At 40.6% G+C, this 22,965-nt stretch overlaps 2 protein-coding genes across 3 annotated transcripts; both read right to left on the reverse strand.

Annotated features, from left to right (window-relative positions):
• Positions 1-333: 333 nt before the first annotated feature.
• MLH3 (mutL homolog 3) lies at positions 334-21,177 on the reverse strand. 2 transcript variants are annotated; one of them, XM_082282714.1, is made up of 12 exons: positions 21,126-21,177; positions 18,092-20,332; positions 12,636-12,706; positions 11,552-11,656; positions 9,502-9,574; positions 8,786-8,857; positions 7,708-7,816; positions 4,453-4,612; positions 3,261-3,284; positions 2,978-3,059; positions 1,549-1,700; positions 334-803 (listed from the first exon to the last, which is right to left on the reverse strand). In XM_082282714.1, exons 2-12 carry the CDS (start codon positions 20,271-20,273, stop codon positions 717-719), a joined length of 3,117 nt encoding a protein of 1,038 aa, XP_082138840.1. In that variant the 5' UTR covers positions 20,274-20,332; positions 21,126-21,177; the 3' UTR covers positions 334-716. The 2 variants fall into 2 exon arrangements, with proteins under 2 accessions (XP_082138840.1, XP_082138839.1); XM_082282713.1 differs by having other exon boundaries at positions 16,991-20,332.
• Positions 21,178-21,455: 278 nt separating this feature from the next.
• On the reverse strand, positions 21,456-22,630 carry ACYP1 (acylphosphatase 1). The gene is made up of 2 exons (XM_082284447.1): positions 22,500-22,630; positions 21,456-22,113 (listed from the first exon to the last, which is right to left on the reverse strand). Exons 1-2 carry the CDS (start codon positions 22,581-22,583, stop codon positions 21,898-21,900), a joined length of 300 nt encoding a protein of 99 aa, XP_082140573.1. The 5' UTR covers positions 22,584-22,630; the 3' UTR covers positions 21,456-21,897.
• Between the last annotated feature and the right edge of the window lie 335 nt (positions 22,631-22,965).

The following is a 22,965-nucleotide window of genomic DNA, read 5'->3' on the forward strand; positions in this document are numbered from 1 at the left end:
GAGTTTTACCAGTGTAGTGAGTTGCCTGCACTCACTACATGATGCAGTAGCAGGCTTTACAGTGTGCTTTCACATGCAAATGTGATAGGAGTCGGAATCCATCAACACTTGTCTTCAAAATGGATATTTAACTATTTAGTTATTTCTGTGGGGCTGTGTGGGGATTTAGAAATCTCTCACTCAAGAACACAAACTGCAAAGAGCTGGAGAAAGCAGCTGGGTGTGTCATTCATTGCCAAGTTAAATGTTTCTTGATTCTAAGTTGGCCTATATATACATTATGAAGCTGGTCGATCCTCATTCCATGATCCTCAGTGCCATGAGCCCAAGGAGTGAGTTTAGTGTGAACTTTATTAAGAAATACCTTCCAATTTTCAAAGTACTATAAAATACAGTAATTAAAACTCCCCTTTCTATGATATTATGCTGTGCTTGCAGGAAAAAAGTGCTTTGCTTTAGTAACTGCAAGTGGCTGCAATTCCTTGCACCCAACAGTCCAGCACTGATATAGGGCCCAGACTTACAGCACAATTCCTTAATGTTGAAGATGCTTCTCCAGGCTCCAAGGGTGGGCTCCTCCTGCCATGTTCTCCTGGCTGGTCTCTGCTTCTCTGGTGACTGCACTGGCTCAGAACTTGGCTCCATACAGGGTACTGTAGTTTAACAACAGGGCTTATGGATCATACCAATGCTTCTAGTGGTTGCAGTCTACAGTCTTAACTTTTTTTAAATAGGTTCTTTTTTTTTCCAAATAGCTGCCATGCTCGTGCCATCTTCCTCAATCTAGTCAAATTAGGTTTAGGCTGGAAGGAGAAAAATTAAGAAGCATAAGTCATAACCGAGTAAATAAGTTTCAATGCTTCCATACTCTTTCCCCTAATACAGTCATTCCCAAGTTCTTTTAATATCTAATTCAAAGTCCCACCTGACTTTCAACAGAATCCAATTTAAGAACAATAAAGCACAGTAACAGCAAAACGGGGGAGTAAGGATTTTGTTTTAAATTTAAATGTAACCTGATTTAAATGTAATTTAAGTGTAACCTTGTCTAGTGGAAGGCGTTCCTGTTCATGGCAGGAGGGGTTCAAACTGGATGATCTTTAAGGTCCCTTCCAACCCAAACCATTCTATGATTTTACAAGAAATGTTGCTATTCCAGTGCTTTATCCCCATTTTATAGCATCTTAAACTTTGGGAAAGTAAGCATTTGTTTAATTAGCATCTTTGCCACTAGCAGAATTTCCATGTTTTCCAAGTTTTACACTAAAAAACTGCAAACACTTTAAATGTATGCTTAACCTTAAGGACATGAATCAAGTCAATGTGACCATTCAAATAATATATGGTAAGATCCTTGCTGAAGTGTTTACAGGACAGATGGTTTATGTCCTAGAGTTTCATTTTATTGGTAACAATATGTAAAAAGTCAAGTAATATAAGGCCAGTGGTGATGGTTTCAAACTGGACGATCCTAGTTCTAACACACACACATGATGTGCCTCTGGTAATCCAGAACACAGATTACCAGAGGTGTGTCTCACACAGTACCTGTTTTTCCTGCTGTAGATGGTCTATGTCTGCAAGAGGCAGCATTGAAGGTCTTCCATGAGCACACTGGAAGGGCAGCTTACAAGATGACAAAGCTTCAATAAGCCTGCAGCTCTCCTCTAAAGTCAAATGCTCATTAAACTTAATAGCTCCTGAAAAAGAGATACGCATTCTTGCACATGCTGCCAAAGAGGATTCCACTTCCCTCTACAGCTGTGGTTTCCAGTGAAAACAAGGCATCTCCCAAAGATAAGCTGACAGGCTGCAAAGGCAACCCAAATGCTGCAGTGTGGCAGACTTGGGGCTTAGCTCAATTAAACAGCCTGTTGTATAAGGAGATCAGCTTTCCAAAGCTTAAACTTTCTGGTAGCCCAAGTCTGATGGATGGTAAGATTATTAGGCTTTGGTGTTTCAGGTAATGTTGCAAGAGGCAAATAGGCTTTTTTGCTTTTCTGTGTGTATGTGTTACAGCTGAAGATGCAAAAAAATCACAAATCAAAAAGCATTAAACCAAGACAATGGTTAATAACATTTTCATAGGCTTTAGTGGTTCTTTGTGGCTCCCACTGACAGGTACCACTTCCAAGATCAAGTGCTAGCCCTGCCACTAAGTCCTTTCTCTCAAGTGAGCACTTAAAGGCATCCAGAGGATATTCAAGCAGAACATTAGGGAGTTATTTCAGAGGTGTTTGCAAACTTTAGCCTTCACAGATGCACAAGACCACCTGCAATCTGCCTTTCAGCCGCGGGACTTTTTTAGATACAAAACCCCAAAACATATTGACTGCCAGCTCTAAATGCAGTGACACTCTTGAGAAAACAGATACTTCTGGTTCACATTTGCCCTTTCAGTGTGATATTGTTGGTACTGTATATGGCACAGGAACTGCAACAAAAGGCTGGAGCTACTGGAGTCTACACCAGTAAGGCCTGCTCACTGCCAGGTGCTGGAAAGCAACAGTTCCCTGAAATGCAAATTTTTACTGCATTCCTTCCAAAAATACTTGAAATGTTGCAGGCACACCTAAACTACCACTTGTGATACTTAAAGGAAATTAAAAATCTGGGGAGAGTGGCTAAGTGTTATTTCCTGCACGCTTTCAAGCAGATTCCAGCACTTTTCCCCCTGGGCTCATCATAGGGCTGTTATTTGAATGGTTTAAAGTTCACACAGATGAATGCATCTCAGAACTGTATGAATCACATGAAGGCTGGAAAGTATGTTAGGCCCATACATTAATAAATTGGTAGAGTACTGCTTATCCTTTGGTGCTGTCCATGAACATTATCTCCTCATCCCTAAGAAATGCACAGTCTTTAACCCTGCAATAGCTGCAAACACATCCAAACACTGCCCCAGGGAGGGTGTTGTATAGAGAGAAAGGTTTGAAAATAGAGAAAGAATGAAAGAAAAGTACAGTTTCCCTACCATGACAGGCCTGGGAAGCTAACACCTTCAGAAACGTCAGAGGCAGTGTCCCTCGTGCTCCTCCTCTTGTGGTCTGCACTAGCTAAAAGCAGTAAGGGAACATAATGTTAACTTTTCATTTAATATGAGAAAAAGTAACTGTAACAGAAAGGAAACTAAAAATGAGGAAAAGCTAGGGGATTATCTAGTCCACTCTCTCATTTGAAGCTCAACACGCACCCTTTGATTCACGCAGTAAGCTTTGGATTGTAATAGTCAACTTTAGAAGGAGACAGCAACTCACCTCAACTTGTTCTTGAATAAGCTCCTAGAAAGAAAAAAGGTAATGTCATCAGTTGCTATTTCTCCCTTCTATCCCCCACCCTACTTTGTTCACATCTGTGTATAATTTACTGTGTGACTGCCAGAATCAGAAAAAGTGATGCTGTTGGTAGTACACTGACCACAGTGTGAAAGATCTAGGTGGAAGTCCCACATTTCCAACCTACAGAATGGGCATAACAGAACTCATACCTCAGACTACCATGAATAATGCCTTTTATCTTTGAAAAGCTGCCCTTCTTCAGATAATAACTAGTTCATGTGGATTTAATTTTAATTCATAATCAATCCCGAATAGGTGCTACCAGATCTAATTAAAATAAAAAGGACTGCAGAATAGATATGCCAAAATGATCATGAGATCTTGAGGCATCTGCAAAGAATGAGTGTTTGTGACCCACAGATCTGAACCCTCCTCCACCACTCTCGAGTGCTCTTGGCTCCCAAAACACATGAGGATGGTGCATTTTGAGTGCTTCCCAATTATAGCAAGTTTGGAAATGAAAATTTAATCAAATTAATCATCTTCTCTGTTTCTTCTTTTCATATCAAAAGAGATGTATGGCAAGACTGGACTGATTCAGAACTCAGCCTAATGTCTGAGTATGGTGCTCCAGAAACAATTTTAAAGGAGTTTATGAGCAGTTATGATTGTGGAGAACTGTTTACAGTGGAAACTGCAAGTAATCACCTCAGGAATTTCTCCCTCAAACTGCAGAACATCTAGAACAGTGGTTTTTAGAAAACCCCACTGCCCATGTAGAGATTCATGGAAACAATTTTAATATTGCTGATACATAAATATTATTTGTTAGGATTTATTCATTTTACTGTTCCTTCATTTAATAATTTTTCTGTTCCTTCAAGCATTTACTGTCCATTCAAGCATCCATGTGCAGTAAATTGTTGGAGTATCTTTGCTATATACAGTTTTTCTTAGCTTCTCCCCTAGTCCAAGTCTGATACAGTCTCCTATCATTTCAGTTATAGTTCAGTGATTTCAGTTTTGGGAGTATTTAGCTACTAAAAGGGATGGCACTCACATTTGCCAGGGGACTTCATTGTCTCACTCATAAGAGAGATCCTGTAATACCCTGGGCCATGAATAGAGAACAAGACCTACTATCATAACTTCACCCATATCCACAGCTGACCTCCACAATACTTCTAGTGATAGGTTGTCTTTTCCGTCGTAATTCATTGGCTTCTCTTTCTATAAAACACATTGGCACTTTCCTCACAAGAATCAAGGAGCTGTTTGTCTCAGGAAACGATAATTCAAGACCCAAGTCCTCCAAATTCTTGTAGCAGCATCTGAGGAAAAAACCCAACAGAAATAAGACATCAACCACTGTATCTATGACTCCACAGCACATGTAAGTATTTCTGTAACCCACATATATGGTTTCCTTATGTTACTTCCTGTAGCAGTTTCCCATCTCAAAATCCATGCCTCATGAGATTCCAAGTAATTTTGCCCTTTCAGCCTACATTCAGACATGTTTTTTCACTCCAATCAACCATGCATTTTTCATGTTCCACAACCACAAGATTTAGGAGCTCCTGTATCATGTGGAGAGAGGCTTTATTTCTAAATATATAAATCTGCCTTTTCTGAAGATGCACGAGATGTCTGGTTCACCATGCAAACATTCCAAATATTGAAATTACACAGCATTAAGACTACTTTAAGTCTAATCTAAAAGAACTGTGATTTCAATTGACACGTACTAGAAAATACTTAAAATGGAAAAAATATTTTAAGACATTTATGATGGTTTAATGAACTTTATATCCTGTTAAGCAAAGAGAACACAGGAAAGAACAACCTCTAGTTAATTATGACATATGTCAGCCTGTGGATGGAAAAATACACACGAAAATTAGACTAAGAATTCACAGACAGATGAGAACTTATCTTCCAAATGAAAACAACTGTAGCAATATATACTTTATTAATTCAGGGAATATTCACTTAAAACAAAGGTGGTAAAGGTTAGTTCAAGAAAATAAATTCTTTGAACAAAAAAAAGAAAGAAGTAAATCTAAACTTACTAAAATCAGTCATGAAAATAATACAATTATTAACCTCCATATGAAGATGACTTGTGAAATTTTACTCAAAAAAAGAAGACATGTATAGCCTTCAGCAAGCACACAGGAAGACAAAAAGCCCATTGTGAATGAAATTACAAAATCCAAGCAGCTATTGAAGTCAATTGGGCTTTTCTATTTTTTTAAAATTTATTATTAAGGGAAAAAATAAAGAAGGAAGTTCAAGAGAGTCAACAGAACAATGCATTACTACAATGCTTAGTAGACAAATAACAGAACCAAAGCTGCAGGTGAACCAGAGGTCCAGCTGAACAATTAAATTGTAAGCATAGCTGAAGTGAAAGGTCTTTTAGACAAGCTAATTTATTTCATTACACCAAACTTTACCACAGAATACAGTTATAGTCTGACAGTAACAATAACACCAGAATTTAGATTTTCACATAATACTTTTAAATCATAACTTTTTTGTAATTATATTCTCACAGAGCAATTGCAAAGGGATGAACTGCAAATACAGACTGAAAAATCATAAAGTCACACAGTAAAAGTACTAGCAAGCCAGGACCAGTAAGCTTCTTGCTGAAAAACACAACTGGCATCCCTCTGTGCTGAATATTCAACCAGTGTCCTTAGAAGAAACACATGCCTTTTTGATTTACTTCCTTACTCGTTGTTGTAGAATATTTGTTATTTACCTGATGAAAAAAGTAGCTCTCAGAATTTATTAGCTCTTTCAAAAAGCCATTAATGCCACCTCTTAAAAGCAGCTTAAAAAGGAAATGCAGAAGGTTGTCATGGATAGAGAAGCAACATCTATTATGATTTAGAGACTACGGAAGCAAGGTATGCTGGCAGATGGTCAGCATTCAGCATGAGTCCCGATCTATATCCTCATGATTGTTTATTAATGATGTGGAAAAGAAGAGGCATGGTCAAGCAAGCAAATTTGCAGAAAGCACAAACTTATTTAGGTCAGCTGAGACTGGAGACAAAGTTTAACTCCATCAGAATTTAAAACAAGTAGAAAAATTATGATTGAAATCAGTAGGATGAATGAAAAATGGGCAGAAAAATTGAATTACTGCTCCTAAACACAAATAGAAATTATCAGGAGTAACTTAATCTATTTCTACTTTTGGCTGGCTTCTACATAAATAGCACAAATTAAAAAAATAACCCCCACTACTCTGTGTTTCTTTGTCATGACCATCAACAGACAAGCAGCTCATGCAAGCAGCAGTAGCCAAAAAAGCAGACAAAATATCAGGTGTGGATATAATAAACAGAAAATATGGGCACAGCTGCAAAGCTACTGTACAAATCAACGGGATTCTCTCACTTGGTATATTGTATTCAATTCTAGCCATCCATTTTCTAAAATAGATCTATCAGAAATGGAAGACATTCACAGATGAGTGCAAAAATAAATCAAAGTTGACTAAGAGGCATTACAAATACTGTGGTGTTAGCAAGAACATAACTGAGAGGTGGGAACAACAAAGGCATCCAAATATTACTGAACTGTGAACAACACTAAGCAAATGTATCCCTGTAATAGGCAACAATCTTAATAAGGACTGAATCAGCAGCTGTAGAGCTTGCCACAGGAATCACAAAAAAAACCCCCCACAACAGTAACGAGGTAGTACTGACAGAACTTCATCTGAAAATTCAGAACAATACACTGAAAAAACCCCACAAATGCATGTGGCAGGTGACAGACAGGGATTTAGGAGAAAAGAAAGTTTGATTAGTGTCCAACAGGTCAGCAATAGTCCAACAATAACTCTGTATCTAAACTCTTGAAGTACAAAAGTTAAATATCCTATTGTAGCTAGGCCACCATTCTGAAACATTTGGGAAACAGTGTTCATTAGTTACTCTTGGCAGGCACCTAGGAAAAAGGAATGTGTTTCTGAAGGATTCACAATACAGACTTTTCATACCCCATCCTTCTCTTCTCAAAAAGTGCCTGTAAAATCAGTACCTAGATCACACTATGGGCACTGCACTCCTTTGTGCACTCCCAAGTCTTGGGCCCCAGACAGGAGGAACAGTTGGAAACTGCTTGGGCAGTCTTCTGGCCCACACATGAAGGTTTACTTTCCCAGGGAAATCAGAGCACATTGCAAAGGCACAGAAATGGCACACCCCAGGGTTTTGTCTTGAGATGTTGTAACAACGTGCCTAAGAAGCATATCTGTTTCCCTCAGCACAGAGCCAATTGGGCTGAGCTCAGGAAAGAATCGACAGCTTTTCTCCTGAGTTTCATGGTAACCCAGCAATACATAGAGATCTTCCTGGTCAACAGAGCCATCCCCAAAAACTGAGAACTATTTGTCATTACTAACCGTAGAAATCTTCTTTGCTCTTCTGGAACTTCAATCTCAAAAGGGGGAGAGATGGAGGATGACAGTATTTTCTTCTTGCCACATGCTGCAGCTTCCTTCTCATAGGAATCTGTGAATGAAACATTTAGAAGTATCCCTCTTAAAATATTTATGGAGGCATTACCCTTAATGACCCTCTGGTTTGGCATGTAATCGCCTGCTTGGATTAAAAAGTGACCACAGAATGCCTTCTCTTGAAACTTGTGGAGGACTGGGAATGTCACAAACCAGACATCCAGTCCCTGGGGAAGGGTTGGTTAATGCCATTTTGTTTTTTCCCACCAGTTCCAAAAAAGAGTCACCCTAAATAGCAAAAAAACCTACTGATATATTTGGTTCAGCTCAGAGAGAACAATTTTTCCACAGAAAAGTCAGATATAAATGGAGTTAAAATACTATTCATTAAGCATTTCTCCCTTCAGTCTTTACCTTTTTTCAGTACCTGACCAAAAGGAGCAGAGTTCCTGGAACACTCTGCAGGAACTGCGCAGTGTTTGTTGATGTAAGAGAAGGTCAATGATTTTTAAGTACTTGATGGATGGCTATTGTGCTTTTTAACACTGAAACCAATGGCTAATGAGCTTACACAGAAGACTATTATCCCTTTGCAAACAGTCAGACTGTGGAAATTTCAGGCTTTAAGCACAGTATTCAGCTAAAAAGGAACCAAATGAACTATGCTCTTTACTCGGCATCCCATGTCTTATTCTTCACAGTATAACCACACAAACTTATTGATGTTGTTCTACTTCCTCTTCATTGTTTTTCCTATCAGTCTTCCTGCTCTTTCATTATGTCAGGACTATTTTAGTTCAATAGTTCTGTGGATAGGGAGTATATCTTTTATTTTTGGAAAGGCTGTAAGAATTTTCAGCTGCCAATATTATGACTGCTACAGATACTGAATGTCTGCACTCTTCTAGGGATCAGGATAAAGATGACAAATGAATATCCTGCTGGTTCTGTACATCCCAAATAGCTCATTCCTACTTTTCTGTGCACTGATTATCTTTGTTTCTTAGACCACCTGAATCCTCACCTGCAATCAGCTGCTCCAAGCGGATCCGTTCATGAGCTGCATGTTGGTCCACCAAAATCAAGAGGTTTCCATCTAAAAATGTACCACAACAGATGAGAAATAGGCAACTTTTTACCAGACAACTGCATGGGTTAGGAAGAATAACCACTTCCCAGAGGCCACATTTAGAAGATAAATATCAGCCTGTTTCACAGAAACAAAGTGAGGAGGAGGCTGTGTTGGCAGAACATAAAGTTACTACAGAACAGAAATTCAGTGGTCCAAAATGGTGGTTAAATTAGGCAATTAAATTGAGTCAGAAACTCTTGTCTATCGACATCTTTATCTAACTTCAGAATGAGAGCTGAGGTCACCCATAAACTGTTCTGTTTGACACAGTCTTTTAAAATGTTACAAAAACTACTGATTTTGAATGCCTTTTTTGTACAGCTTCAGAGAGCTTCAACAATGAATACGTCCAGACACTGTGAACAGAGCCTGAAAGATATTAGCAATTTGAGTACAATCTATTTTTATAACATTAATCTGAAGGCAGTAGGAACACTCAACAATGTCCAAAACAAAGATAAAGAAGATCCAAGAAATTTCAAGCAAAGACTAAGATTTTCCTCTACTAACAATATCAACCACGGCAAGAAGAGATTACAAATAGGACAGTGCTCCCTCTGCAGTCCACTTGACAGCCACCTCAACTTCATGCTATTAACCAGTCTTACCTGCCTTTTTATCCATTTCATTCCTGGTGTTAATTAAACAAGCGATAAATTTATTGTCCACTTGCTGAAGAACCTGTAAGATACTCAGAAAACTCATTACAGAGCAGTAAAATTATGTTTTAAATGAAGGCAAACAAAAGAAACAACAATCAAAATGGATCAAGACCAACAAATAGTAGGACAACTAGATGAGTAGAAGCCACATCTTTCCTAACCCAAAAGGCCTAGCAAAACTAGACTGAGAAGCTATAGAGTTATTCTTTGTAAATACAGTGGGGGCTAAATATGGAAAAGGCAGAAATCATTTAAGATAAAAGATAATACTGGCAGAAGGTCAAATGACCATTAAGTGGTCATGAAACAGCTTACTCTGGATCCAAGAGAAAGTTTCAAAATACAGAAAAAAAAAATCTGGGTAAACTTTTTCAAAGATAGTCATAAGGGCATGAGCACTAATTGTTCTAAGGTGAATTAAATGGTCATGTAGAAACCTCCTTGAGTTGGGACTGAAAGCTGTGCACAGTGACGCTGAGTAATTGATTTGTTGATATCACCAAAAGAGAATGAAAACAACGTTTTTTTAACCTGCTAATCAACTGCAGAAGACAGGAAGCAATTTGTCCCTTCATTTTTTGATGTAGAATTTGCCTCTGTGACTTGATTCCACCTTCCCCTCAAGCATCAGAAATCAACCAGAGCAACAGGCAATACTGAGATGGGTGCACAATGCTTTCAGTATCTTATTGTTAGATCTCAAATAGGGTGTTATGGAGGACTTTCTCCCAATGTCACATAGATAGAGGTCACCCTGAATTCTCTGTTTCACAACATGTGCATTGTTCACCTGGTAGGTAAAAATTAATGGATGACTCTATTTCTTTGCAGAGATGCAAGACTCATGATTCTTTTTATTATTTTCCTGTCGCATTATGCAACATTTTGTGCTTTTAATCTTTTGTTGAGAGATTCTCAAAATTGCTATAGGGTACTGAAGGCAGGATTTAGCTTTTTCAGAGACAGGAAGTAGTAATTTCCTCTACTTTTGCCTTCTTAAAAACACAGAAAGGAAAACATTACACAGGTGAAGTTAATCACAGAAACATTCAGTAAGTTTTAAAGAACAGTTCTTACTATGAGTAAACAGACAAATGGTACTTTCAATTTTCCATCTTTCCTCTCTTGTCTTGGTGAAACATAACCTACTCACTATAGTAACTTTATTTACTCCTGTTATTCATGCACTCACAACATAAGTAAGGGAATAATTTGGATCCTTGTCCACCCTGGAGATGAACCTTACCACGCCTCACATGGTCAGAACCTGCAATCTCAAAGCCAGCCACCTGACTGCATAAGACTAGTGCTAGCTGGGCCAATAAGCCTTTTGTCACTGGAATGCAAGAGAGGGAGAGAATCCACTCTGGCATTTCTACCCAGGCAAACCATCAAATATGTAAGCTGAAGACATATATTTACATTAGCTTATGAGCTAACATTCAAAACATTTGATTAAAAAAGCACTACAACAGTAAAACCTGATGTTATTATGCCATTTTCAAAAATCACTTTTAAGGGCAGACATAAATCTTAGGGCAAAATTTCAAGTTTTTCCATTAAATCTGGGATTTTCTTTTTAAATCACTCTGCTAAGGCATTAAATTTCTAAGGTCAATAAAAATGGAAGATACAGTTCACAGATTTAAGAGAAATATGAACTAAGCAAATGTCTACACCAAATACAAAAGCTGTATTTTGAACTATCATTTAATTAATAATGTTTCTAAGCAGCAGTAACAGGACTCTCTCTTGATTTTGATTTAACCATGCTAGTCAAGTAATTTTAGAGTCACAGGCAGATAGATGATACTAAGATATGGCATGACACAAGTCTGCTGGTATCACATGACCAAGAATTCTGTTAGTGCTTGTGAAAATTAGGAATATGAAATGTTTTTCTGGATATCTCCTTCCTACCAGGTAGAAACATCAGCAAATCCCATCTGCTGAGTGGGAATTTGGGGGTGAAAACTAGTAATAAATTATACTGTACCTGCATTGAATGAACCATGTCTTTGGTGAAACGATACGGATACAAGATATTGTGAATTTTCACAGCCAGACTGTCAGCCTGACCACTGGTCACATCAACTGCAATCTGTAAAAACAGGATTCCAGATCAGGGAAAGGCCCAACGATATCGCAAAAAACTCCCTAACACACACAGTGAATACTCCAAACAAACTAGCTTTAATGAAAACTGAAAATAACTCCGCATTTCACAAACCAAGCTTTCTACACAAGGATAACACCAACTAAAAAAATCATCTGGCAATCCCTCTCTTTCTATCCCCATCTGTTTTTCCCATCTGGCTATTACCTGCTAATTTCAATGCATCCAGCTGATTCCAAGTACCTGTCAAAAGCTGAAGTTAATTATCAGCCTACGTGAGCTCTCAGGGGATTGCATTACAGAGGATGTATTACCCCAGAATGAGTCAGAGCACACGTCACCTCAAGGACTGGACAGAACTGTTCCCTTCCAGAAACTCACCAGCAGGTGGTTTGCAGCTCCATGCCTATTGTTTGCAGGTGGAAATGGTCACATACATATGTTTACACACACACAACATGAGGATTAAAGATAATGCTACCTCATGACAGCAAAGGAAGTTTTTCTAAAAGCTCCAACATTGTTTCCCTCTCACATGCTGTAATCCTGCCAGGCTATAAAAACAGCTATGGTAAAATACACTTTTAAGACCTGTTCAAATCTGGGTTATTTTCTCTCTGTCCACAAAGCAGAGAGACACTATATTACAATTTTGCCATTCGATAACTTTTAATTTTAAGATGACTACCTACACAGAGGGAAAGATACTTTACAATGTTTTGGTTTTGAAATTACATAAAATGAAAGATTAGCCTGATACCTGTTTCTCTTTGAATAAATCCACAATAATGATTTGCATCTAAACAGTCTATAAAAACCAAAACTGTCAGGTCTATAGTGTAATATATCTCTGGATAACTTATATGCAACAATCATTACATTTGCAATTTGGGACCCAATGTCAGAAAATAACAAAAATCTAAAATTATTCCAATTTCAGCATGAGATGCAAGGTAATACTTACGTCTGGGCAGGGAATAAAAACAGGATTATCCCATTCCAAAAGCAGTGACTGGAGAGACTCCCCTTCAGCATCTAGGAACGAACAAATAGATTATACAGGGACTATGACCATCTGTCAATAAAAGGTTCACTGGGTACCTCTACCTCACACAAATATGATTTCATTGTTTCCTTCATAAAAAGGGGAGAGTGTACAAATAAATAATGGAACATGGCTTCTGTACTGTCTGTTTTAACTAGGAAGGGCAATGTGCATCTTTCTGCCTCCTAAAAATGCTGCAGGCACAATTCAATAGGCCTGGAAAAGGGGTGGAGGGATGGTAGGGAAAGAAAGATCTCTTTAGCTACCCACTCCCTCTGGACAAAGTTACATACCAAAAAGATTATTTCATCCTTTCCACCACAAAAAAAAAGTGTGAGGATTGAAGCTATTTTTCACATTCCAAGGCTGGAATGACTACAAAGAAGGGAGTAAGTAATTATTCTTTAAACTCATGACATAATTCAACAAAGAACTGGGTATTTCATCCTGTAAATAAGTATCCCCTAACCTGCCCTCAACCCGAAAAGGTTTGTTTCCAGTTCTAGATCTAAGATGACTCACACAGTCCCATTGTTAACAGACCTTGAGTAATTCTGGGTTCCTGTTGGGACATCTGGGAGAATTCTTTGATTTGTTTTTACCACAGAACACTGTGTCCTGGAAAGCTGGCCCTACCTCTCAGATTCTGGCTTGCCTGAGTCTTGTCTTTTTGAGGTCTAGGAAGGAAGGGAAGCACAATCTCACTTCTAAAGGGGTGGCATCTGAACTGAAACCCTAAACAAAAAAATAAATTTACTGCTGCATAATCAGCAGCATGCAAAATTACAAAAGCTATATAATTATTATATTCTTATAAAGGAGCATGTGCTTAGCCCTGTAAAATTTCTAGTATCCCACAGATTTTGCAACCTAATATTGAGAAATAACAACACATATGTAAAAAGCTGAGAATTATCAGATATACGTGCCTTGGGAAATGTAAAAATATTACCATGGCTTCTGCAGGACTGTATTTAAAAATTGGCTGGTGCTTTAAACTTGTAATAATTATTTCCAGAATTAGTGCAATCAGAAGTGTTTTCCCCAAAGAAAAAGGACACATATAGCAGTCTATCAGAGATCAAAACACTGTTGAATTCCCTCTGTTAAGGAGTGGCAAAACTGTCGGTCTAGCACCATTCCCATCAATACTTGACACAGTTATCAGGAATTTGTAAAACTGAAAACTACAAGTCAGTGAGCCCACATGAGATAACAGAGTTAGTCCAACAATATGTCAATATGTTCCCACCCATCCAGAAATGATTTAATATTACAAACTTGTATTGTTATCAAGAGTATTAAGAAAAGTGGCTCAGATTTCCAGCACATTGGTAAACATTTCACCCTTCCTTTGGTACAATCCAGTCTTCTATTCTTTGTGAAATAATAATGAATTAATAAAGTTCCTTTCTACCAAGAAATTAAGGGTGTGCATTCAGGAAAAGAGACAGAGTGATAACGCCAAAGAAAACCAGCTGTGTGCTGATAAGCTCAGTGTGAAAAGGCTTTATAAAATCTTAGGCCAGTCCATAGACTCCTGACTGTTGGCTCCATTCCAGTGAGGACTAGTGACCCTGGGGACTGAGAATCCTTTCGAGAATCCAAACTGGCAGCCCAGCACTCAGAGTAACTCAGCATCCCATTGTCACAAAACCCAGAGGAGAGGACAAAATGGCCTTATGTAGTTCCTGGTAAACTGTGGCAAATTGAAGAATGCTGCCTAACTCAGACTCTGACAGAACTTTTATAACTATTGTCAAGAAAAGACATTATCTTTCAAGTTCACAGAAGAATCTACCATCTGTATCAACACAAGTCCAGTATTTTATACATGTAATAGACAAAGAGTCACCTCCCTGTTTTTTCTTGCAGGGAAAATCCTTGTTCAAGATATACATTGTTCATAAAGTCAGGACTGACTTGCTCCAATGCAGGTGAGACTTCAGACTTGGCAGCGATATTATTAATATGATTCTTCTGACAAGTAGTATCAGAAAAGGTGCTGAGGATAATAATGTATATACTTTATGCAGGCAAACCCCATACAATTATCATATTTGAGCATTCATTTTCACCTGCCTCAGTTAGACCATTAAGATACACCAGTATAATGACATAGCATAATGAAAGGAACAAAAGTTGCAAATATAGCTGGCATAACAACAAAGACCAGGTTGAGCTAGGATGGTATCCTACTTACAAATGCATTGTTCAAAAAGGCCTCCAATGGTGAAATGAAGTTTGATAAATTTTCCCGTAGCAATCAATTTAATCAGTACCAAGATGCCTGAGTCTAACCGACAAAATCTAACATCTCTGTTGAGCACATGGCTTGTGACTGGAAAAGATGACAGACAGCCACTGCTGTCATGAAAAAGAGGATATGGATTATTCTTAACCTACTTCCACTTACTGCTAAGCAGTGTAACTTCCCTAGAATTGTGTATGAGATACTATTCTTAATAAATCATGGGGCTATGAAATTCTAAGTGAAGACCATGGGATTACTGACACTATTCTAAAAAGCAAAATGAAAGCATACAAGTAAAGACATCATTCTGCTCCTGGGTCTTAATAACAGACCAAAACAGTGCTCAACATTAAGAGACATGAATGCTGTTTTAGGATACAGTTACGTTTATTCCTATGGCTGAAAGGAACAAACATCCTTTGCTTCAAAAACATATGAAAGAACATGTTTGTGGAACTTTGAAAACCTAAGATCTGTAGGATCTAGCCACAGTTCAAACTCCTTGTGAAGGTTTTGGAGGTCCAGCTCTCAAACTAAGAAAAGAATAAAATCAGACGTCTCCCCAAAGAGTTGACAAGAGTTAAGAAAGACTGGCACCACCGATACAATGGAGAATAACACCACTGCTAAGGCTAAAAACAATGCCATGGGAGGTACAAAGATGCAATACAATATATGTCTTCAAAGCCTACAGACTACACATCATCTGAAAGCATAAGGGTACATGAGGTATTATGCCCATAAACATGAATGCACTATTCAAACATTTCAGATAGAAGGTCAAGTGCTACATCTCATGGCTTTGGCTGGCTACTAAACAGTACTGTGGGCAACAAAACTGGTATACCACAGAAACTAAAATGTTAGTCAAGGAGTGTATATTTGCACTTGCAAGTTGTTTCACTTAACAAAAATTGGCATCAAATTTTCTTCAAGAGAACACAATAAATATTAAAAACTATTGGCATCAATTATTATACATAAAAGGGAATAGCACAGCAACTGAAACACCTGCTGCAGCAGTGTTTCTGTGACTGCTGACAAAGAAGGAAGTAACAGACAAAAATGGAACAAACCAAAGGCTATGACAATTGATTAGACAAACTTTTTGCATGATAACTATCTAGAAAGAAGTCCAAACCACTTTTCCAAAACAAATTATGAGGCAGAAAATAGAGTCTACATAAGGAATGGCTACATCTTCACTCATAAAATCTGCCTATAGACAGAATGAAGAACAACTTGCAAACATAGATATATCCCTTGAAGGGAAAATTATCAAAGACAGTACTAGACAGACAAACTAGATTAGGAAGATACAGAAACTCAAAATCCAACAGATAGTTCAGTGAAGTCTCATGAACACCGTGCCCCTGAAAAACTAATACAATACAGTGTCCTTTCACTAGCGGAAAAGGTCCACCATCAAAACACCAACAATGCTGCACAACATCTGCTACAAAGTGTGAAAGAACAGCCTGCCTTCCAAACTCCATGGACAGGAGACTACACATTCTCAATGAAGTTAGATTTTTTATTCATCTCTCAAGGGTTGCTTTAAATTTTGTATGCAGTTTGAAAAAATTTTAATATGAGGCTCTCTGTAACAACACATTCTTAGAAATACAACCATTTAGAACAAAATGGTAAAAACCACAGTATTTTTCTGGTATGCTTACTTTGAAGTATGTTTCTCATTTTATATGTGACAACAATTATATGTAACTGTTATCACAGCAAATGTCAGGATGCCCCATGGAAACTAGCCAGCTATGTGTTAACTGACATGATGCTGACGCTTCTTTTTTACCATTTCATTAAAAATGATCTTTTAATATCTTTACTGTTAATGTTCTACTGTCTCCATAGTCCCCAATGCTTTCCTGTTTTCCATGCAGCTATTATCCATAAGCCAGTGACTATTTCAGTATAAACTCTAAGCTGCTGCCAGCAAGATTATTTCATGCACCTAGCAGAACAGTTTTCCTCATCCCATTTTTACATCCGCCACCCCTCTTACCATTCTCTGAAACAACATTCACAGCCATTGTTGTTATATCTTGAACACAGGCAGTTTGAAATCCTTCACTAGGAGGAGTGTTGTAGGTGCTCAGTCCAGTTGCTTTATTGATGTATATTGTCTTACCCGATAAAGCATCAAAATCTTGCAGCCAGACAGAACAACAGGAATCATTCCTGGGATTGCCTGTGCTTGTGCTGTCGGCAGAGAATTCCAAGTTCCTTTGTGAGGTCTCATGGGGAACCTCAGTATCCTTCATATTTTGTTCTGAGGATTCACCTAATGTACTTTTATCATTACAGATTATATTAGTACAATCATTTTTAGCAGGTAATGATAAAACAGTGCCTGAAGAGACTGTGTACTCTCCTTCTATACTGCTGACTGGTGATGAGCTGACAGGACTCTTCATAGACTCTGCTATTACACCATCTGATTGCGAGCACGCAGGCCCCTTAGAAATGCTGGACTTAGATTCTCTCACTTTTTCCAACGAGGATTTATATGTTTGACAAACATTATACAAAAAATCATTTGAGGATTCAAGATCAAAAGAATGGTCATCTTTTCTATTTGAGTCTGTTTGGAACTGTTCACCAAGTTGTTCTACTTCTTTGTGATCAGTTTTCATTCTGGATAGTTTGGATGATAATGATCGTGAAGATCTTTTACAACTTGTATTTTTGTTACTAACCAGAGAGTAATCAGACAATGTCAAAGGACTCTGACAAAGGGCTTGTTTGTCCTGTGACAGTTCTCCACTGCAAAATAAAGTCTTTTCCAAGGAACCAAAACCTTGGCTAGTATTATTAGAATCTGCATCTTCTGCAGGTGGAGTTTCACAACTGCTTAAGTTATCATGATTGTCATTCTCATTCTTTGAAAAGTCATTCTTAGTTTCTGAATTAAGAACTGGGAGACCAAATTCACTTTGCTCTGACATGGGTGTTGGTAGCCTAGATTTGATTCTCCCATAATACCTCCTGAACTTTTCTAATGATCCCAGCTGTGTGGACAAGCTCAGTTTCTTAGAGGGCTGAGGTCTTGGCACAGCTATCTGTTTTCTAGTGGTTTTAATAACAATTTTCTTGCAAGGAATACCTGAAGAAGTTGCCTGCGGCAATTCCGTATCATTCAATGTTTCATAAGGTCTTTTATTGGTAGCAGTAGGCATAGCTATCTTCTCCCTCACCTGATGTGACAAAGGTTTGTTCTCATTACCATCAGTCATGCATACTTCTCTGGTAAAAGAAGCTGTGTATTCTTTATTTGTATTACCGGAAATACCCTTAGCATTTGAAGACTGAATCACAACATTCACTTTGTGGCCAAAAATATCCTTGGCACTGACGGGGCCAGGCCTACATTGTGTGTTTAATGCAAGACTTGTTTCTGTTTGTTCAGAGTCACGTGGGGGCTCATTTTGCATGACACTTCTTGTGAGGCCTGTAAGGCACAACTTTAATGGTATTGAACTAACAGCCCCTCGTCTGGCATCATCTATCACTTCAGCTGTTTCCCTGTTTCTTCTTTCATTACACAGTCTCATTAATGAACTTCCACAGACAGTTTCAGGTCCCACTGCTGTTTCAGTAGGGTCTTCTCTCTCAGGCAGTGACTGAATAACATCCTTATTTAACACACGGACCTTACTGCTTTCCCGTATTACTTGGCCTTGCTGGCTGCCCACATCTTTTATATTATTCTCTGCACAATCCCCTAGGTCACCACAATCATCTCTTATTTCTGATCTGGCCCCTCCATTGAAAGAGGAACGAAGATGTTCTGAAGGTTTTAAATGAGTATCAAATACTTTCTGGGAACTGTTAGTGTATTTTGGCTCCTGTTCTGAGGTATTAGATTTAATTAAATTAGAAACTGTGTCATCTTTGCTTGGCAATGGAATCTCTGCTTTATTGTTTCTACATGGATCAGATGACTCAGCAGTGTTCTGAACTGGGGCATTTGCAGTTTCCTGTATATTTTTACTTGACTCCATAAGACTTGAACTTTTTTTTTGAGTAATGGATTTCCTCTTGACATCTTTTGACTGCAAGGTACACATTTCATAGGAATCAACAATTTCATTACATGCTTTCTTAAAACTTTCTTGGATGCTCTTCTCATCAAGAATTGAAGGCTTCAGAATTGGGGCATTATGCAAAGAAAAGTCATTATCTTCATTAAATTCTCTGATGTCCTCACTACATGGTTCAATAAATAAATGCTCTCGTTTCAAGAATATTTTCACTCCTTCCTCTATGCAAGTTAGAAGAACATCCCAGTTCTGGAACTCAATCAGAGTCTTTGCAGGTTCCAGGCACACATCATAGTCACTGTACGCACAGGTCACGTTGAGAATAAAGATCCCGTACAACTCTGGCCCACAGCGATGGCGACCTGGACTTGAACTAGCCTGTCGGCTTGCAGGGACACTTTTTGCCTTGCAAATTACGCTTTCTTTTCTTAATAAAAAATCAATTAGTTTATGTAGTCTTGTCTTTAAAACAAGCCTTCTATTCACATACAAGAACTGCATATTCTTATTGTAATGTCCCTCAGTACTAATAAAACCACTTATCTCAAATCCCCCAGACTTGTGATTTATTTCTCGCAACTTCTGGGATCTGCCCAGTCCATAAATTTGACAAAACCGAGAGTATACATCTCTTGTCTTAGGGAGCTGAAGCACCATAGAACAAGAAACATCATTTCTTAAAGAAAGGGAAACAGAAGGATGCATTAGTGAAACAGCCTCTACCTTCTGTCTCACTCTCTCAATTTCCAACGCAGGATCCATACACTTTCTCCTCACCGGTAACTGATGGAACAGATTGCACACAGTGACTGTAGTTCCACCACTTGGTCTGTTCAATTCAGTTTCACATACTTCCAGTGCTTGCCCATTGTGAAACAGTTTCATAAATGTTTTTGCTGTCCTGCTGGTCTTAGATGAGATTTCCACTACACTGGCCATGTTGGCTATACTTGCCAAAGCCTCTCCTCTGAAGCCATAGAAAGTCAGGTTCTCCAAGTCTCTCACTGAACTGCACTTGCTGGTGAAGTAGCGCTTTCCAATAGCCTTTAAGTCCTCTTTCCCCATCCCAGAGCCATTGTCCACCACCTGGATCTTAAAAGCTTCCAAATCCACCCTGATAGCTATACATGTTGCTTTGGCATCAATGCTATTGAGAACAAGCTCCTCAACACACTGTCCAAGTGAGTTAACAGTGACTCCAGAACGCAGCCTGGCTCGCACATCTTCCACCAAACGTTTGATCATGTCAAAATCTGATAGATGAGAAACACAGGAAATTGCAGGAAGCTCACTGCTCCATGTTCCTTAAAACATGGAGAGACAAGGAAAAAAAGAAATTAAAGAAATTCAAATTAAAAATCTGAGAAGACCTTCATTTATTTCATTCACCCTCATAAATACACTTTTCTTAGTTTTCTTGGCATTCAGAGGCTTTTTTTGTGATTACTTTCATGTTCAGGCTCTGACTACACACCATCAGTGCCTTTAGGGTAAATGGCCAGAGCCTGAGTCTAAGCTCCTTACTAACAACATACTGTGTTCTCAAACTTAACATGCCCAAATCAAACTCCTACCATATGAGGCAAAACTCAAAGGACCTGCAAGCAAAAGGTTTCTACTGAAATTTTCCTCAGAATTATAGAGTAAACATCACCAGGAACTGGGCAGAAAGCTGCTTTACTCCTGTTTTTACCTCTACGTCCCCATAAAAATTCACAGTGGTTCACCCTGGTCAAATAGCATCTGCTGCTACTTATCCAGGAAAGGAGTAAAGCAAGCTTGGGAATGGGTGTCAGGCAAAGAGGAACCTGTTTATGCGAAAGAGAACCCACTATTTCCAATCCTTGGCGCCTACTGGTTTCCTAGTGGCATTCAAGGGGGCTGCTTCCCGTCCCTGGCGATCCGGTGCCGCCGCTATGACAGGTCTCCCGAGGCTCCCTGGGCCCGGGGGCTGAGGAGGGCAGCGCGGACCCGCGGCTCAGCTCGCCACCACACGCTATTCGCGCCCTCCCCTCACAGACGGAGGGCCCACTGCTTCCTCCTCCCGGCCGCCCGGGCCCCGCTCCCGCGTCCCGCCCTCGCCCCCTCAGCACGCACCGGACCGGGCCGGCCCCGCAACGGCCGCTGCGCGAGACCAACGGCGCCGGGCCGCCGGGCTCCTCGCGGGGGGCGACGGCGCGTGCGCAGCCGCGAGCGGGCGGAGCCCGGGCAGATGCACGCCGGGAGTTGTAGTTCCCGCCCCGACCCGGCCCACAGAGGCCGGGAAAGGCCGGAGCTCGGCCCGGCTGCGGGAAGCACGCCTTCCCCCGGGCCACTCCCGCACGGCGGCACCCAGCGGGGAAAGGGGGCAGCTTTGGCAACAAGATCCCGCTCCGAGGGCTGTCATCCACTCAGCCCCTCCATCTGACTCCCATTCCACACAGGAGGTGAAATCCAAGCAATTTTATTCTACAGAAAATGTGAAGTTCTGGAATACAATAAATTGTTTCTGAGGCATTTAGTGCACAAAAATAATGTTTTTAGCGGGGTTTTCTATCAACATTGACCCTGTGATTTCCTTCACACGAACACCACACTCTACAAATTTCAGATTTATCTCATGTACAACTCCCCAAACCACATACACTTGGAAACAGAGGTTCTGCCCCTGAACAGCCCCTCCAACAGAGACAACATAGCTCTTCCTCTACCCACCAGAATTCTGTGAAAAGCTGAGCATCAAACTAACAGCGCAGCAAAACAATAAATTAGAAATTCAATAAAATAAAGTTCTCTAGAACTGAACACTGGATGACTGATGAGTGAGGAAGAGGGGAAATGTTCCGTGAGGGCAGCTCACGCTCCAGACTTTGCTTCTTCCTGGACAAAGTCACTTCAAAATCTGGAATTCCTTGTGCTCCAGCGCCTTGATCTTCTTCTCATTGCTGAACTCTGCTCGGCTGATACGGGACTGGGGACTTCCTATCTTTCTGAGCCATTCTTGCAGCTCCCGCACCCTGGCAGTTGGACCCTGGATTTGCCCTTGGACAGTGCCGTGGCTGGTATTTTGGACCCAGCCAACAAGCCCCAGTCTCTTAGCCTCCCCCTGAGAAGACAATGCAAAGAAAAATGAGGTTAATCCAAACTGCAAAAGAGCAATAAAACAACATTCGCATCCAGGAGCCAATTTTGGCAAGACACAGACCTCCGAGGAAGTTCCTGTGGCTCAGGCAGCAGGAAAGCAGCAGAGGATTCACTCGACTACTAAACATATTCTTTCACGCGAAAAACTGCGGCTGAAACTCACTCTTCAGTCACGCTTACATAACCCGGCCGGGTTGCCAGCAGCACCGCGATGCCACCGCTCAGCCCTTGGCCACGACCCCGCCCGCCCGCGGCTCGGCCCCTCCAAGGCGCCCGCAGAGGGCTGATAGCGGGCACGGCGCACGCCGGCAGGCAGGGCAGCCCGCCCTGCGGGATCGCGGCACGCACCTGGGTGTACTTGCGGAAGAACACGCCCTGCACCTTGCCGGACACCTCGTAATCCACGGACACCAAGCCCTCGTCCTCCGCCATGGCGGCACCGCCACCGCCCCCCGCTTCCCCTGCCTGCGGCTGCAGCCGCCGCGCGCCCCGCCGCGCCTGCGCCGCCTGCTGGCCGCTGGGGGCGTGGCCCCCCTGCTGCGGCCAATGAAGAGCCGCAGCGGGGCCGGGCCGGTCCCTCATTCGCCACCTCATGAATAATGCATATGGGGCGGCTCATGAATAATGCATTAGGCCCGCCCACGGCCGCCGCACTCGTTCCGTCGTGGAACGGCCGCGCGGCCGGCAGCGGTCCGGGGGCGCGCGCTGGCCGGAGCAGCGCCGGTCTCCCGGCAACAGCCGCCAGCAGCGGCGGGGGGCGCGGCGGGCACGGCTCCGCGCCGGGGCCCCGGCAGCCGCGGGCAGCTGGAGGGGT

This window comes from Coloeus monedula (assembly GCF_965178545.1).
Source record: "Coloeus monedula genome assembly, chromosome: 6".
NCBI classification, from domain to species: Eukaryota; Metazoa; Chordata; class Aves; order Passeriformes; family Corvidae; genus Coloeus; species Coloeus monedula.